The 18,686-nt window shown below is 38.7% G+C and overlaps 1 protein-coding gene across 1 annotated transcript in view; it reads left to right on the forward strand.

Annotated features, from left to right (window-relative positions):
- Positions 1–17,473, forward strand: part of DNAH12 (dynein axonemal heavy chain 12) — a 175,116-nt gene extending 157,643 nt beyond the window's left edge. Inside the window, exons 66-74 of the mRNA XM_074957725.1 lie at positions 3,025–3,162; positions 4,172–4,405; positions 5,766–5,954; positions 7,186–7,289; positions 9,733–9,937; positions 10,969–11,106; positions 11,591–11,682; positions 13,614–13,681; positions 15,114–17,473. Of these exons, the coding sequence (XP_074813826.1) occupies positions 3,025–3,162; positions 4,172–4,405; positions 5,766–5,954; positions 7,186–7,289; positions 9,733–9,937; positions 10,969–11,106; positions 11,591–11,682; positions 13,614–13,681; positions 15,114–15,304 (1,359 nt within the window). The 3' untranslated portion in view covers positions 15,305–17,473. The remainder of the gene's footprint in view (positions 1–3,024; positions 3,163–4,171; positions 4,406–5,765; positions 5,955–7,185; positions 7,290–9,732; positions 9,938–10,968; positions 11,107–11,590; positions 11,683–13,613; positions 13,682–15,113) is intronic.
- The last annotated feature ends 1,213 nt before the right edge of the window (positions 17,474–18,686 follow it).

Consider the following 18,686-nt stretch of genomic DNA (forward strand, 5'->3'; position numbering starts at 1 on the left):
CTGCACCACCTAAGACTCCTTCTGGGTCTCCAGAAAAAGGTTTTTCTCTATTATCTTTTATTCAGCCTAGCAGGTTATTAACTCTACTTCCCTCAGGACTGAGAATGGCTTGAGATTGGACAACAGATCTAAAGAAGAAATTTAAATCAAAGTCAGTCAATTTAAGCAAACTCAGTCATTTCTCCCAGATCTGTATGGGCAGAGATATTTTCAGCCAGATCAGAGTATAGGGCTTTGACCAGATTGTCAGGCTTCACCTTGGTTTATGTCAGTGGTGGACAACCTGTGGCTCACAGGCCACATGCGGCCCCTCAGGGAAAACCACTGGCGGGCTGCCAGATCATTTGTTTACATTTGCACGGCCACCCGCAGCTCCCAGTGGCTGCGGTTCACCATGCCACTTCCCACAGCTCCCATTGGCTGGGAATGACTTTACGTGGTCTCACTGGCCTTCTCCTGTACCTTTTCAGGGTATTCCTAGATGAAGTAATTGCCAATTCGATACTGAAGACATTCAAGCATCAGACCCAAAGGATATGGATTTGATGGTACATCAGAGTCCTGATAGGTCGTCTACAGTTGTAAGAGACATTTTATCTGAGAAAGAAGAATTGCTAGAGATCCAAGAGTCACATCCAGACTCTGTGAACTTTACTTCTCCTTACAGAAGTGTAGGAGTGATTGCTCCTTCGTCACATTCAGATGATGTGGTGTTCTTCCAAGGACATTAGATTCCCTTGATTCCTGTTGAGAAATCTTCACATTTTAGAAGCAGCAACTAGACAAATCCTTTATTGGAAGGATTGTCTCAACCAGTTTTAAGCAATTTGGAATGACCCTAATAGCTCAGCTTATGTTAAAAAAGGCTGATGACCTTTTCCTGTTTTCCCAGGAGGGTCTTGCTGTGTTTCATATCTCCATTCTCCTAATTCATTGATAGTAGAGGCTGCACTGCATAGATGAAAGCGTGCTCAGGCCTATTTTATCCCCTCTGATAAGGAAGGGAAAAGACTGGATGTTTTCCTCAGCCACTTCATATATGAGAATAGTGAACCATTAAGATGTAATCGCAAGATATCAATGTCATCTTGTCAGGAAAAGTGTTGTCTTTCATGAATACTCTCCCTGAGGAGCATAGGAGGTTAGCAAATGTTCTTTTGGTAGAAGGACAGAATGTTGCTATCAGTTAAGGACTTTTTATTGTTGGTTTCCATGTATGGTATAGATCCATATACAGCTCTAATTACTTATATATTGGAGTACTTATTATATCTTTAAAGAGTGGATCTCTCTTTGTCATCAGTCAAAGTTAGGGTGACCAGATAGTAAGTGTGAAAAATTGGGACGGGGGTTGGGGGTAATTGGCACCTATATAAGAAAAAGCGCCAAATATCGGGACTGTCCCTATAAAATCGGGACATCTGGTCACCCTAGTCAAAGTTAATCTCTCAATGATCTCAGCATACCATGTCTCTGGGGATAGTAAATTGGTTTTTATTCGTGGTGTAGTCAAAAGATTCTTGAAAGGTCTTAATAATCTATTTCCACCAGTTAGAGAGCCTATATCATCTTGGGATTTAGTGCTTACACTAAGTGCAACATCTGTTTGAATCTCTGGGGAGTTGTAAAATACCCTATTTATACATTAAGACAGTCATCTTGATACCTATCACTTGAGCAAGGTGCATAAGTGAATTACAAGCGGTGATGGCATACCCACTATTTACTGTCTTTAATAAAGATAAAATAATATTCTGTACATACCCAAGATTCTTGCCAAAAGTTCTGTTAGATATTCATATACCTCCATCTATAATGTTACCAAATCTCACACTCAAGGTGGGGAGGCTAGATAACATCTACTAGATGTTAGAAGGGCTTTAGCTTTCTACTTTGCCTAAAATGGTTAGTTCTATCTATCTCCCAATTTGTTTATCACTTATGAAAAAAGGAATAAAAGGAGATCGGTCACTGTACATACTCTTTCAAGATAGATTAGGTTATGTATTAAGGATGTTTATAAGATGATGGTTCTCCCTCTTCCTGAAGGAATTAGAGCTCATTCTACTAGATGAAAAGCAGCTGCTATCGAATTCTTTGGACATATTCCTTAATAGAAATATGGTGAGCAGCAACATGAAGTACAGTCCACACTTTTACTAAGCACCAGACATTAGGCTTAGAATCTAGATCAGATGCAAAATTTGGCAAGGCAGTTATGCCATCTTTTTTTTAATTAGGACTCCATGTTCCGACCATCCTGGGTCTGAGTTACTGCTTGTTAGTCTATCCCATGAATAGGAATATGCAGAGGACACTCAAAGAAGAAATGAAGGTTATTTACGTGTAACCAGAATTCTCTGAGATAGACTCTGTGTATTCATGCTCTCTGCCCACCTTTCCCTTTGCCTCTGAGTCCTACTTATCAAAAGACCTGGGGTTGCAGAGGAAGGAACTGAAGCGGCTGTGGTGCTATGCCCCTTTTATAACCTTGCCCAGGAACATTCTGTGTTCCCTGAGGAGTAGGGCAAGAGAGACATGTGAGCACCCCAACAAACACTGCTAGATACAGTTCTACCATTCATGCTGCACCAGTCAGATGGGAGTATGCAGAGTCCATCTTGAAGAACTCCTGTTACAGGTAAGTAACCTTCATTTCCTTAGTTAATAAATAATGGTCCAGTCCTGCAAACCCTTAACTCAGTGTAGTGCACACATCCCCAAGTAGTCCCATAGCTTCAGTGTTACTACTCAGGGGTGTAAACATTATATCTACTAGTCAGGGATTGCAGGAATAGGCTTTAACATATTAACTGTCAACTCCATATTGTTATCTAATAACATTTAAAAAAAAAAACCCAAAACCTCATGCTAGTCATAGTCTAACACTTTTATCCAAAACAGAGAATTTAAAATGTTAATAAAATGTTTTTCAAACTGCTTTTGTTGTTTCAGCCATCTGCATAAATTAAAGACCATACGCAGCCATGCCAGTTAATACTTTTTGTTGTTGTTTTCTTAAAGACATGGGAAAAACTGCTCTTTGGAGTTTGCTTTTTTCATGCTCTTGTTCAGGAGAGAAAGAAGTTTGGCCCTCTTGGTTGGAATATCCCATATGGATTTAATGAATCAGACTTGCGAATCAGTATCAGACAGCTGCAGGTAAAGTCTTTATTTACTGTTGCTTCCACAATACAGAAATGGCCGTGTTAAATGCTCAAACACACAATCATAAACAGGTTTCCACAACTTTAGTTCAGGTTTCTTTGCTATTGAGACAAAGATAAATAACACAGACCACGTTATATTTATAAAAATAGGAAATTCTTCATTAGATTTAGATAAATTTTCTAAAAAAAAATTCACAGAGCCATTTGGAACTCAGTATAACAGAGTTAAAACTATATTTCAAAGGAGGTCTCACTATTGAGTAGATTCCATCAAACTAGTAGATACCATCAAACTGCTCACTGTTCTTAGTCAAAGGAAATTTTGATACACAGCAAGTGGCCAGGGCTGTCCTGTCTGACTAGCTCTATAGGACTCTTGAGAAAATTTTACCAGTTGACCAATCTAGACAAGAGTCCAGAGAGTTTAGGGTGGGAATTAGAAATGTTGAGTTTGAGCTGCTGGAAAAAACTATGATGAGTCACTGAAAGAGACAAACATTCTGAAGGTTAAAAGCAAGATACTCTGAGCATCCAAAGAGACTTGGTAAAAGAAAGAAACATGCCTTTGCTAGAAAAATCAGGCTTCAGAAGATGCACAATTGTAAATACTGTAAGAATGATTGGATGATTTGTTAATCCTGGGACAAATCTTTAGGTCTCTGCCCAGTTCTTACTCAATAAAACTCCCATTAACCTCAAATGGGAATTTTACCTGAGTGAAGACTTCAGAGTTTGAATTTGCTGCTGCACTAGGGGAAAACATTTACTATAGCTCTGTACGAGTTAGAGCATACTCTTCTCTCCACACTGTGTTCCACTATTGCTCTGTAGGCCTCTCCATGGAAGGGTCCATTGGGTTTGTGGGCCCATCTCTGCTCCTTTCCTATTTAATAATAAAAGGCAGATCACACTGTGTCTCTAATTAATTATTGGATTTGATTTACAAGCCTAATTGGGATTCAAGGTGGTGAAGTGTCTTAGATTTGTTTTCTTTGTTTCAGCTATTCATAAATGAATATGACCATGTTCCATTTGAAGCTATATCTTACCTTACGGGTGAATGTAACTATGGAGGACGAGTGACAGATGATTGGGACAGACGTTTACTAATGACTATGCTGGATGATTTTTATAATCCAGATATAATTGAAAACCCACGCTTCGCCTTTTCTCCCAGTGGCAACTACTATGCACCACCAAAAGGCACCTATGAGGACTACATTGAATTTATTAAGGTAACTTGGTTTCTTTGTAAAATGGAAGCTCACATAATATTTGGTCTAATTACATTAGTGAATGTTGCAAAAATAAAATATTTTCAGTGATGTGTCATTTTTAATTTGATATTCCATTAGTGTTAAAAAATTACTTCTGCATGAATGTAACAAATTCATTTTCTAATATTAAAATGCTGGAACATCTAAAACAATAATGTTTAGCTCTTTTATAATGCCTTTGCTCCAAGGATCTTAAATTGTATTACAAAATAATAATTCTCTCAGTACCTCACATCACTGAAATACAGCCACTTCTGGGGTAGAGCACAGACGCTATAGAACAGTCCACCGTTAATTTTGAATAGGAAGTAAAGAATACATCTTATTGAAACCTCAAGGGAATTTAGGCAGCTCAAATGTAATTACTTTTAGTTGGAATTTGGCAGAACATTGGGGATAGCACTCCTGCTTTTGCAAAAGGTGCCTTAAGATGTTCAGTGAGCTCTAAGTCCATGCATTGCTTCAGTACAGTTCCAGGGAGAAGAATCCTATAACACTGAATCACAAACGTTACTCCCTGCTGTGCTAGGTGTTTTCTGAGACGTCTCCTTTCTAAGCACTGACCTCGCCAGAGTCTCCTTAGACTGTGAAATAAGACAGCATCAAACCACAAACTGATCTGGGTGAAATATCAGGTGGTAATTTCATTTAGAGCATTTACTCCTTAGAACCGTGCTTCAAATCTTGCTGTCTTGCATTGAGGACAGGAGTTGGTTTTCTAGCAACAAGTTTCTGGAATTATGAATTGTGCAGAAGATGGATAACCTGGAAATGAGAAAGGGAAACAGTTTACCAAGATCCTATTGGTCATGCATGGGGCTGTGATTTTTTCTTGGTAGTTTATGTAGGATTCACAGATCAACAAAAATTTCAAAGGTTAGTGGCAAAGCCTTGAGAGGTTACAAACATGATACACTAAGCAGACAACCCTCCTGGGTCTGAGCCTCTCGACATTTAAAAATAACGTTTTTATGTGTGCTTCATTTTTCATTTGATGCCCATCCTCTTTCCTTTCCTTGGCTCCTTTGCAGGTATGTTGTGATCTACAGTGCTTTGTGATTTGAAACACCCTAGACTTTGTTGCACTCCAGAATTTGTACAACTTAATGAGGAGATCAACAGGTAGATAATAGGGCCTGGTATAAAGACTAGAAAGCCATTGTCAAAGGATTCACTATTGGTGAGGTCATGGTTCTAGGCCTGATCCAATGTCCCCTGAAGCTAATGGAATCTTTCCATCAATAAGCTTAAGATCAGGCCCTTAATGAACTGATTTATCTAATTAAATATATTGTTTACTTAATATGTTTTGCCATAGAATCTTCCATTTAGTCAACAGCCAGAGGTGTTTGGGTTGCATGAAAATGTGGATATTTCAAAGGATCTCCAGCAAACAAAACTCCTCTTTGAATCTCTGATTCTAACACAAGGAGGAAGCACGCAGGGAGGCTCCTCGGGAGGTGGTGACAGCACTCTGTATGAAATTGCTGATGATATTCTCATTAAGGTAATGTAGAAAGACAAATAGCATAATAATTGATTAGAATAACAAATACTCCCACCATTACCTGGCCAGCTTAATGTTCTTCCTTGAGAAAATGGTAATTGGCAACTGGACAGACGATTGGGCCACAAAGGGACCTGTGACCACAGAAATGCCTTTTTCACCTCCTTTTGGGATTGAAACAATGCTGTTGCAACAACACACTGTCTCAGCAACAAATATAGTTAGTGAGCAACTTGCAGCTCTACTCTCTCCGCTGACTCCCCTAGAACATTGCATTAAGTTTGAGTTCTTGGTTCTTATTTTCAAAGCATTAAATGGCCTGGGCTCAGGATACCTAAAAGACTTTTCCTCAAGGACCATGACCACCTTTGACACCTACACTCCTCAGAAATAATGGAATTGTGCAAGGGCAAAGCTCATGTATGCAGGAGATAGGGCTCTTTTGGGGGCTAGCCCCATGCTGTGCCATGTTCCTCATTCTCCATAAGAACTACACCAAATCATACCAAGTTCCATTCCAAACATAAGATCATTTTTTCCTTAAGAAAAATACACATTAACTTACTCAGAAAACAAACAAAAAACTCTCACAGATCTCATGCACAAGGGACGGGAGTGGAATAGAAAGTTAACCCTGTCCAATTAACCTAAATCTCCTTGTTTATTAGGAAGTACTCAGATACCATGGTGATGGGCATGGCATAATAACCTGAATAGAATAGTGATTTTTTAAAAATAAAACATTGACTTTGAAGTATGGGTCTCTCTTTCTCTCCCTATCCTTGTGCTACATCTCTGATTCCTAAGTTTCATTATGCATTGGGAAAAACTCAGCGGGGAGCATTAAGCTGTCCAACACAAAGTGAAAGTGAAGCGCTTATCAGACTGTGGGGAGCCACAGCCATATCTAAAGTGGGGGAAGTGTCGCTGAGCAGCTAAGAGTAGAAGGGAGAGAAATCAGAGCAAATAACCTGGAGGAAAAGTCAATTCAATATTGTAAAGAACTTCACAATCGTTAAAACATTTACATTTATTTTTACATTTTCAATGATGTTCAAGATATTTTTATTGACCAACCAATATTCAGTAGGGTGTTTTACTGAATATCAGTCATTCACCATGGAGCTTATTTGGTTGCTTTGGGTCTCTTTGCTTTTAATATTGCTTTGAAACCATTGTAAATTAAAATGTGCACTTATCAAAATGTGTCCAAATATATTGACATTTGCAGCTTCCAAATGATTTTGACATTGAAGCTTCCCTACAGAAGTATCCTGTGAGATATGAGGAAAGTATGAACACCGTGTTGGTGCAAGAAATGGAGAGGTTTAACAAGTAAGGGAATTAATTAATTTAATTCAAATGTACTTTCAATCAACCCATTCACAGCAGATCCCTTTTCTGCCAGGCATCCAGTGTGGTCTCTTTATAGACTCTTTATTCTGAAGACCTTTTTTTTTAAATTATTATTTGCTTCAGTTCTAATTGCCTGCAGTAGTGTCTGCATTCTCAGAACTTTTCCTTTGTTAGGCAAGGCAGAATATAGGTTGGATTTAAGGAAAAATATCTAAATGGCAAGTGAATTGGAGGATAAGGTATGTAATGGGGGGAAGGTCCAAAGAAAAGTTTGGTAATGGGTGATCTGCAGGGTTGTGCTTGTATTGCTTTATTTTTCACTTCCATTTCTTTATTCCATCTATCCTCTTCTTTTTGGTCTCATTTTTCGTGTGCTTGTATCATTTCCTTTTTTCCTCCTTTCTGACTATTTCTCTCTTTTTTATTATTTTCTCACCTGCTCCTATCTGTGCCCCATCACTTTCCTTCTCTCTTCCCTGATTCCCCCTTTCTTCCTATACCCTCACCTCCTCTCTTTTTGCTGTCAACCATAATCCTCTACTCTTTTTTTTTTCCTTTGGGTCCCCAGTCTCCATCCCACTTTGCCCTATTTTTAAAATTCCTATTTTTTCTCCCATTTTCTCTCTGTCTGCTCCCTGTTTCTTCCTGCCACCCTTATTTTTCTCCTTCTTGACCTTCCCCCTCATTCTGCTCATCTTTCCCCCTGTATCCCTTAATTCTCTCATAAAGCACTCCCATAATTCTATCCGATCCCTTCATTCACTCTCCAAACTCCCCTTATTTCTCACATACTCCTTTCCCCGCTCTTCTGTTATCTGAAACCTGCCTCCCCATCTACTCCATACACATATTGTACATTGTTCCAGCTAAGCACTGGAACCCATTGCCTAGGGAGGTTGTAGAATCTCCATCTCTGGAGGTTTTTCTAGAATAGGTTAGACAAACACCCATCAGTAATGGTCCAGTTATTATGTAGTCCTGCCTTGAGTGCAAGGGACTGGACTAGATGATCTACTGGGGTCCCTTCCAGTTCTACACTTCTGTGATTCTGTGATTCTATTATTTTTAGGGTTGTGGTTTTAATTTCTTGCCAGGACAGTATAGGCTAGAGACTATGAAATTCAAAGTAATGCATGAAACAAAATGCCCCATTAGGTCTTCGACTATTTTAACAGAAATATTTTATTTTACATAAACAGAAAGAGATGAACTTACACAGCTGCCATTGGACCGTTATTTCCCCAAGAATATTCACTGCATAGTGTTCTATTTTTTTTTTAAGATAGAGGTGGACTTTGCACTGGAGCATTGGATCTCCCCATGATTTTTCACAAAGATTGGGGGATTCCAGATCAGGAATTTTGCCTTAGCCCATTAAAGTGACAGAGGCAAGCTGAAAAGTCTGGCTTTGGATTCAGGGATGCTTGGATCTAGGTTCTGGTTTGGACTCAACTATTTTTAACCAGATGAAAATAATTAGAATTTCTATATCACCTTCCATCTAGACATTTCAGGCTCTGTACAGTTCATAATGAGTAAGGTTAAGAGTTTGTCATGGATATTTTTAGTAAAAGTCATGGACAGGTCACAGGCAATAAACCAAAATTCATGGAAGTCTGCAACCTCACTTCTACTAAAAATACCCTGTGGGGGGACTAACAGTAAGAGCTCCACTGGCGGCTACTCAGGCTCCTGCGGCGGCAGCAGCTGCTGCAGCCCCAGTGGCTGATCCTGTGGTGGTGGCCACTGCTCTGGCCCTGGGGGTTGACGCAGCCCCAGCCACTGCTCCGGCTGCTGCTCCTGTGGCGAGGGCTGACTGACTGCTGCTCCGGTCCCTGGAAGCTGCTCTGGGCCCGGATGCTGACCACTGACCACTGCTCCAGTCCTACCACAGCTCCTGGGTGGGGGCTGACAGCTGCTCCAGCCCTGCCACTGTGGCGGGCTGAAGCCAAAGAAGTCATGGAGGTCCATTAAAGTCACGGAATCTATGACCTCCATGACAGACTCCTATCCTTAATAATGAGTTAAACCTCACAGAACCCTTTGAAGCCAGGAAGATGGGATGGAGAAAATGAGTCACAAATTAACAGATTTGTCCCAGGCCACAGAGCAAGTCTGTGGCAGTATTTGGAATAGAACTCAGGTCCCCTGACAGTCACATGCTATAACCACTGGAGATGGTGCCTCAATGGACATTTAGATAAGCAGAAGAAAAGGTCTATTAAACGGCAACAGTATGGGCACAATCTGTAATTTTGCAAATATAGCAAGTTGTGAATGAGGAAAACCTGGTTATGTACTTTTTTCATAGTCATCACAATAATGTAATATTATTTCTTGAGATGGTGATTTCATGTCTGACAAACCATGTCAAACCTGTTGTATTTTAGTGATAGTTCTGTGATATTTTCTTTAATTCTAGTTTACTCCGAACTATACGTATTACCTTAATAAATCTGAAAAAGGCCATTAAAGGACTGGTCGTTATGGATTCTGAGCTGGAGGCCCTGAGCGGCAGTCTGCTTGTTGGAAAAGTTGCCGAGAACTGGGCTAACCGTTCATACCCAAGTCTTAAACCTTTGGGGAGCTATATCCTAGATTTTCTAGCGAGGCTGAAATTCTTGCAGGTAAAGCAAGAGGGATTGTGTTACTAATAATTCTGTTTGATTTAAAATTAAGGGATGATTTGGACATGGGTTGGTAAAAATTGACTCTTTATATCTAGACTTTCTAAACAAGGTTGTGTAGAATATGGCTAAATTTTTTGTGGAAAACTGCAAATACTACCTAGGCCTATACTGAATAGCAAAGATGGTTGACAGGTTTCAGAGTAACAGCTGTGTTAGTCTGTATTCGCAAAAAGAAAAGGAGTACTTGTGGCACCTTAGAGACTAACCAATTTATTTGAGCATAAGCTTTCGTGAGCTACAGCTCACTTCATCGGATGCATACTGTGGAAAGTGTAGAAGAATGTTAATGTCAAGAATTATAACATTCATAAACGCAGTCGGAGAACACTTCAATCTCTCTGGTCACGCAATTACAGACATGAAGGTCACTATCTTACAACAAAAAAACTTCAAATCCAGACTCCAGCGAGAAACTGCTGAATTGGAATTCATTTGCAAATTGGATACAATTAACTTAGGCTTGAATAGAGACTGGGAGTGGCTAAGTCATTATGCAAGGTAACCTATTTCCCCTTGTTTTTTCCTACCCCCCCCTCCCCCCCAGACATTCTTGTTAAACCCTGGATTTGTGCTGGAAATGGCCCACCTTGATTATCATACACATTGTAAGGAGAGTGGTCACTTTAGATAAGCTATTACCAGCAGGAGAGTGGGTTTGGGGCGGGGGGTGAGAAAACCTGGATTTGTGCTGGAAATGGCCCAACTTGATTATCATACACATTGTAAGGAGAGTGATCACTTTAGATAAGCTATTACCAGCAGGAGAGTGGGGTGGGAGGAGGTATTTTTTCATGCTTTGTGTGTATATAAAAAGATGTTCTACACTTTCCACAGTATGCATCCGATGAAGTGAGCTGTAGCTCACGAAAGCTTATGCTCAAATAAATTGGTTAGTCTCTAAGGTGCCACAAGTACTCCTTTTCTTTTTGCAAAGATGGTTGAAAGTATCTCTCTCTTCCTCCTCCCAGGACTGGTATGAGTTAGGAAAGCCCAGTGTTTTTTGGCTATCAGGATTCTATTTTACTCAAGCTTTTTTAACTGGAGCCATGCAGAACTATGCCAGGAAGTACACCATTCCCATTGACCTGCTGGGATACGAATTTCAGGTATGGATAAGTGATAAAAATATATTTTACTAATATGGGTCCTGATGTTTCCATGAGATATACCAGGTGGACCCTGTGCCTGATTGGATGGGTTCACTTGCACATATCTTATTGCAGGATCGAGACCTTGATTAGCAATGGCATTGTAGATCTGCAACCATGTTGAATAGTAGTACATACTGTTTTCCACTTGATATCTGTAAAGGAATGCTATTAAAAGTATATTCCTCATTACACTTAATCACCTAATTAGGAAAACAAATCACTTGATAAACTTGAGTGTTCTAAGTATGATGATAAAGGATAATTCACAGTCACATAGAAAGCTGCCATCTTAACAGTTGATGATGTAAAGTAGTACTGAAAGAAGAGGCTTCACTATTTTATCCTGATTTGGGGTTGCTCTCTTGAAGATTGGCTTGTAGAGCTAATAGCTCTAAAACAAAACTACTGTGGAAATGTATTAACATGTATTTCTTTTTAGGTCATTCCTAAGGATACATCTGCTACTGCACCAGAAGATGGTGTTTATATCCATGGATTATTTTTAGATGGAGCTCGCTGGGACAGGACCAAGTCAGTAATTAAAATTTTAAAATAAATCTAAAACTTTCTTATGCGCTCATATTAGACTTGTTGAAATATTTTAACGTCATTTCAACATTTCAATGCTATACTCTTAACTTAAAATCTTCTCCTTCCTCCAAAAGATCTTGACAAGAAAAAACACAATGAATCTGCGATACTGTAGTATTGGGAATGTTGCACTGTGCTTACTTGTAATAAAAATGCAGTTTTCTTTCATGAAATTGCCCTTCTACATGAGTCACAGAACCATTCAAAGCAGTAAGGCCAAGATTTTCAAAAGTGACTAGTGATTCTTTTCAGATTCTTGTTGCATCAGTTTCCGGGTGCCCAATTTGAGACACCTCAGAGGGACTTGATTTTTTGAAACAGGTTTTCAGGGGCTATGTATCTCGCAAGTGAATAGTATAGTGTTTCCTCTCCAAACCTACAGCACTTACTATGTGAGTACAGAATGAATTTTTTACATTGGGTCCCCAGTCTATGAACAGCTCTCCTAGTCCCAACCACAGAGCAGCTGGTGGAGCCCACCTATCCCTTTGCTACAGCTGACCTGGCCATCCTCAGGGTGAGTCAGCTAGCACACAGGCAGCTTAGATGAAGATAAGCACCAGTTCACATCTTGGTCCCACACAAGAGAAGGGCAGGATTTGGCCCACTATGGTTTAACTGTTTGTATAGTCATTCAGATATGGTACTTGTTACTTTGTAAGGTTTCTAAATAGATGGGAAAGGGTACAGACCCTAACAGCCCTCAAAGTGAATATTTTAAAAGGGGCCTATGGAAAATCTCAGCTAATTTTTTTTTCCAATGGAGTGAAGCAGTGCATTTTGAAAAAAAAAATTGAACTGATATGCAGAGTAGTCGGAACTAATTACCAGACAATCAGAAAAGTGCACATTGCAAATAGGACCATGTTTTCAGCCGACTTCAACTGTTCTGCAGTTTTGCATGCCTGATGTACATTAGGGCAGGCCTACACTACCACTTAAGTCAATGTAACTTACGTTGCTCAGGGGCGTGAAAAAGACACCCCCCTGAGAAAAGCAAATTACAGCGACTTAAGTGCTGTCCACACTGGTGCTGTCGGCGGGAAACGCTCTCCCACCAGCATAGCTTCCTCCTCTCACAGAGGTGGAGTAATTATGCTGATGGGAGAGCACTCTCCGGTTGGCATAGAGGGCCTTCACCAGACGTGCTACAGCAGTGCAGCTGCACCAGAGTGGCGCTTCTAGTATAGACCTGCCCTCAGGGTACACAAATTTGGCACCCAAGCATCCAGCACCTCAATTTGTGCTGATAAAGCAGCTATATACCCACTTCTGCTTGCACAATTGTTTACACACATAAAAGTGGCTGTACAAAATCAAAATCTACAGTGGGTTTTAAATTTTCATTATACTATTACAAGTTAATGGACACTTTTAAAGGTAATGTAGTTCAGCAAGAAAAACTGCATGCTTTATTCCAAGAGTTTAAACAGCAAAGGTCAGAGCACAGTATGGCTTTTTATTTGTTATTGCCTAATCCTATCCCTTGTGTGGGATTATGAGAGAAGTGTTTTTGATATCTGATGATTTTACTGGACCCTTTGAGAAAGGTAAAGATAGGGAAGTCCACCAGCTCTGTTCTGCATCCCCCTCCTCTCTTCTTTTATTTCATTCTCGCTCTTGTTTATCTTTTTTCTCTCTTCTTCTCTTTCTTCCCTTGTTACATCTTTTCAGTTTGCTTCCATTCTCTGTATTTGTCCTGACATTTCTCTTTCTCTTGCTCTTCCTGTCATCTCCATTCCCCTTTCTCATCCCAACCCTTCCCTTTTTTCCTTCCTACCCAACAAACAAAGTAAAATACAAAAATATCTCTTTTAAAAATATACCTTTTATAAAATTATGTTTTAATAGTTTCTTTGTTGTCTCACCAGGGGACTATTAGCTGAACAGCATCCCAAGTTGCTCTTTGACTCGATACCAATCATTTGGATAAAACCAAGTAAGTAAAGTGGTCTGGAACCAATGTTTCTTTGGATTCTAATGCAACAAGAGATTGCAGTAATGTACTTCTTTAACATTGCAAAAAGACCCGCCCTTCTCTCTCACCAAAAAATCCAAATGCACATAGGTCTCCATTCATCTGACATGATCAATGACTTGCCTGTCAAACATTATGCCTTTTCACTGGCTGACCCAGTTTTTTATCTGAAATTTATCTGATCTGGGCCTCTTCCCCTCCTGACCCCCCCCCCCCCAAAAAGGTTTATTTAGCATGGATTGGACAAAGGAGGAGCCAGTCAGATAGACATTTTATATAAAGCAAATTTCACTGCCTCCAAATTGGATCTTCATGTATTTTTTAGGCATAAACTAGACTTGGCAAAAGAGAGCATGATTGTTGAAATCCAGACTCCATAAAAGTCAGTGGGACATTTGCAACTGATTTAAATGGGGCCAATATTTCACCCCGTATGTGTTAAAATCAATGTTGCTCAAAGTTTCATTAACTGCTGCAGAAATACTGTCCATAGATGGCTAAACACTGATAATGTTTTCTTCTGACTGACCTCTACTATTGTTTTCTGTCATTTGGTTCCTCCTTTCTTTGATCAGGAGCAATTTATTCCAAACATTCCTAATGGAGATATTTTTAAGATTCTCCACAGTGGCTTAGTTTCTACTTAGTTATAACTAGCTGCAAGTCAGCCTCAGAAAGTATTCCATTCTGTCCGTTTACCCCTTCTATTGACATTGGAGGAATCTGTTAATTGAAGCTGACTGATGTCAAAAGAACATGATTTAAACCTTTGTGCGAGTTACGTGTAAACAGTCTGGGCACATTACAGTTCCTCCAGAGCTGTAGCCTCGGAACTCAAACAACTTGAATCATGATTAGGTTCTCGAGCTGCTGAATCAAAGTTGCCCTGGTGCCCCAATTTTATATGAAAAGGAGTACTTGTGGCACCTTAGAGACTAACAAATTTATTTGAGCATCAGCTTTCGTGAGCTACAGCTCACTTCATCGGATGAAGAGCTCATGCAATTACTAACATGCTCTAAACTATAACCTGATGGTATTTTAGTCAAATGCTTTGATTTTTATATAACTGTTTAGATTTGAACACCTCTTTGAAATATTTGAAAAGCAAGTCGTATAGGAAGGCATCTATTCCTGTAAGCAAACAATAGCAAATATACTTCCTCTAGTCTATTAGCCTATGTAAATTCTCTAAATTAATTTTTAAAAGAAAATCAGAGCAAGGAGTGACTTCTTCTTAAGTTTTGCTGGATGAAAATAATTTGTCAAATTTTTATTTAGCTTTAAAAATAAATCAGAATGAATATTTGATTTTTACATTAGATTAGATTATTTCTATTCATCTAGTACATCTACAGTATATAATTCATTGCTTTGTTTGTTCTTTTTGAAGCTAAAAAATCAGACATAAAGAAATCTAGTGCCTATATTTGTCCACTCTACAAGACAAGTGAGCGTAAGGGAACCTTATCCACTACTGGACATTCTACTAATTTTGTCATTGCGCTATTGCTAGAGACTGATAAACCAGTCCAACACTGGATCAAGCGAGGTGTTGCTCTGCTCTGCCAGCTGGATGACTAACCCTGAAGAATTCAGAGGCAAACCTCATCAGACATATCTTTCTTTACCTTCCTTTACTGAGGAATTGAAGCACGTTGTATCAGAGAAACATCTTGATATATTTATATTTGGAGGGGTCAGACTAAATTTTTCCTGATCTTGAAATGTTGCATTTAATAATTGTATGATGTTATTACTATTTTTAAAATATATAATGATCTGGAGTGTTCATTTTATTATTTTGTAATATAGTGTCATGAGTAAGTATACAGATCTCTTTTGTCACTTATTAAAATACCACAAATGATATCTTGATGAAAAAAATGAAAGTTGTCTGAACTCCCATTTGGGAAGTATTATAGTAGACAGCATTCAAGCACTGTAGGCCTGAACCACGAGAGGGCAAAGTCTGGATGTTCAGATCTGGTGTTTTGGTTTGGACCCATCTCTAATTTGTGTGCTGTCACACAGGTGGTGGTGGAAGAAATTGTTTACCCATGTGATAAAACTGAATTTAAGATGCACCTTTGTCTGCCTCACCTGTATACTTCCCAGCAATCCATCATTACTTGTACTGCTTCTAATATTGTAAACTCCTCAGCTCCTTTTGTATAGTTTCCATGAAAAATAAACAGCCCAAACAAACAAAACCCCCACAGCTTGCCATAAAAACATTACCTCCTTTTGCATCCTGCTTACAAACACAGTTATATCACATAAAGTCCAAATTCACCACCCACATCTCTTTCTAGGATTTAGCTTTATTAAAAAGAAAACTATAATAAGATAAAGATCACCTCAAACCTTCTTTTAGGCTTGGCTGTTTCTAGAGTTCTTTTCTCAGGACTCCGAAAGCCTCTCTCCCAAAGAGCCATTCCCACCTCCCCTAATAACCAGGAAGGGTAAAGATTCCACAGAATAGACTTAACCTTTTCTCTGCATGTGTTCAGCTATAGTATGCCATTTGGAGGGGAGTTGAGACACAGCCATCTTTCCTCCCTCAGCAGGATCAGCAGGAGTGAATTTGGACCTCAGAAATTAGTGTGCCCCATATCTGCTTATTATGCAGAATCAAGAAGAGGGGTAAAATGGAACACAAAAAATTCAGTTCAAGTGGTTAAAATAGTTTCAATAGATACATTTTTCCATTCAATGTTAAAATTTCCCTTGTATGAGTCTAAAAACTCTACAAAGCTTTTTAACCCTTAGGAAACTGACAAGTTCCTAAGAGTTGAACACCTGAGTACTGGCTAATTTCTGGCCCCTGAGGTGCTCTGTGCTTGGGAGAAAAGAGTACTTTAGGTTGCTGCAAAGTGGGGCAACTCAAGACTCATGAAATGAGGAAGTCCAACCCTATCCTAACTTTGCCCCCACCCAAGGTCCCATGTCCCACCTTTCCCTGATGCTTGTGTGTTGGGGCTAGAGGAGTACCAGATACAGGCTTTTCTCCTCCCATTACACACACACACTCATACTCTTTCTCTCTCATGCACGCACACACACACACACAGAGACAGAGTATGTGCTTTTCTTTGTCTGAATGTGAAAATTGTAATTACATATTGACATGTTGTGAGCAACTTCTGTCATAATATTGTCTTCTTTTAAAAACATAAACTTCCTTTTATTTATGTATTATTTTATTTCTTTGTTTATATTTAACTGTATTGATTTATGTAAAACCTGAGTTTGATCTGCGCTCTGACATTTCCTTTAGGCAAGCTCCCAGTAATGAATCCTGGCCTTTAAATGTACTCTGTGTTGATAAAGCATGTGAAAACAGCAGGGATTTTTCTTTAAATCAGATGTAGAGAATGAACATATTACTTCCCTTAAGCATCAATTCTCACTAAAACAATTACATCTGGAATATTATCTCAAGAAGTCTGGACTTTTAATCTCTTCTTTTACTGATGTATAATTCATCAGATCATGTCATCAGACACAAGCTAACCCACGTGTGTGAAATGTGGAGAAAGTCCTAGAGTATCTTATGATCAGATATTTATAGAGAGCTATTAATGGATCTGGACTCTTCAGAGATCATTTTTCAATATATGAAAATATCAGATTCAACTTAATAATCACTTGTTTAAAGCGTGAGGTCCTCTATGTTCTTTTCAAAAGCTAAAAAAGGTGAGAGAAAATCTTTTATTTTCTATTCTGAGTTTATGGTGAAATTTTGTATTCTTAAATTTTCCCAAAAGCAATAATTAGACTTGAATTGTATGTATATAACTGATAGTATTTTGATCAATTTTGAGTTTGCCTGCAATACAAACATTTATTTGTTTACATGTTTTACTAATATATTTATCTAGCTACTGTACATATATAAATTGGAGATATAAATGTAAATTGGATAATATATGTAAATTGGACTGGGTAACAAATTAAATGATTCAAGCTTGCTATGAATTCCTCTGCTCAACTTTAAAATGTTTCTAGAACATTTCCAAACTCTACAAGCGTACTGACATTTTCTTTCATTGTGCCTTGTTTGTGGATAAATGGGAGCCAGTTCTGAAGTCCTTATTTAGGCTGACTCTCCCTGGAAGTCAATCATGAGAGATTTGTCTGAGTAAAAACAGACAATAGGATTTGGCCCTAACAGACTAACACTGATTTTATAAATATGATGGCACGTACTGCATTGTGCAAAGCAGCAATTAGTAAATTGTGCGCACATAAAATGGACCTCTACCAGCAATTGGATATACATTTTTATCCCTTTCTCTCTGCAGCCATCAGTTGCCATTGCAGTAGCTGCATGTTTTTTAATTTCAAAACGTTTTATTATGAAAGCTCTGCTAGAACTGATTTGTAACTTTCATTATTTCTTCTACCTTGCTTGTTTAATGGTTTCATTGTTTTGGTCATTAATGAGTATATTTCCATGAAATCATAAAATCAAAACCAATTGTCAAGTTTTAAAAGGAGAATCTTAGCTATTTTAATTTTTATTCTCCATTGTCTGTAATGCAGTATTAAAAGGCTGAATATAATTTTCTGTACATAGTTTAACCCTTTCCATTTGGCAAACATTGATTTCCACTAAGCCCATTCCACCACATCCTTATGTAGATCAAATTAATATGGTGCTCTGTGTTTACTCCATTGTTTGTGCACAGGCATTGTTGATTGCAGCTTTCATCTGGAATTAGTAGATCAAAAGTTTATGTTGGTCCTGTAGAACTATTGAGATTCACAAACATGTAGTGCTGTTCAGGACAGCTTTATTTTATTTTGCAAATTGGTCTTTTGGATGCCCACAATAACATGGATCAGAATTTCTGGCAGGTTTGAGGCATATACTTTGGTGTGGTTTTCACTGGAAGACTTAAAACATGAACTGCAGTGCTTTTCTGACAGTAAATGATGGCCTTAAATGCTCCTCGGTTGA

The sequence above is a fragment of the Natator depressus genome, chromosome 7 (assembly GCF_965152275.1).
Source record: "Natator depressus isolate rNatDep1 chromosome 7, rNatDep2.hap1, whole genome shotgun sequence".
In the NCBI taxonomy this organism is placed as follows: domain Eukaryota; kingdom Metazoa; phylum Chordata; order Testudines; family Cheloniidae; genus Natator; species Natator depressus.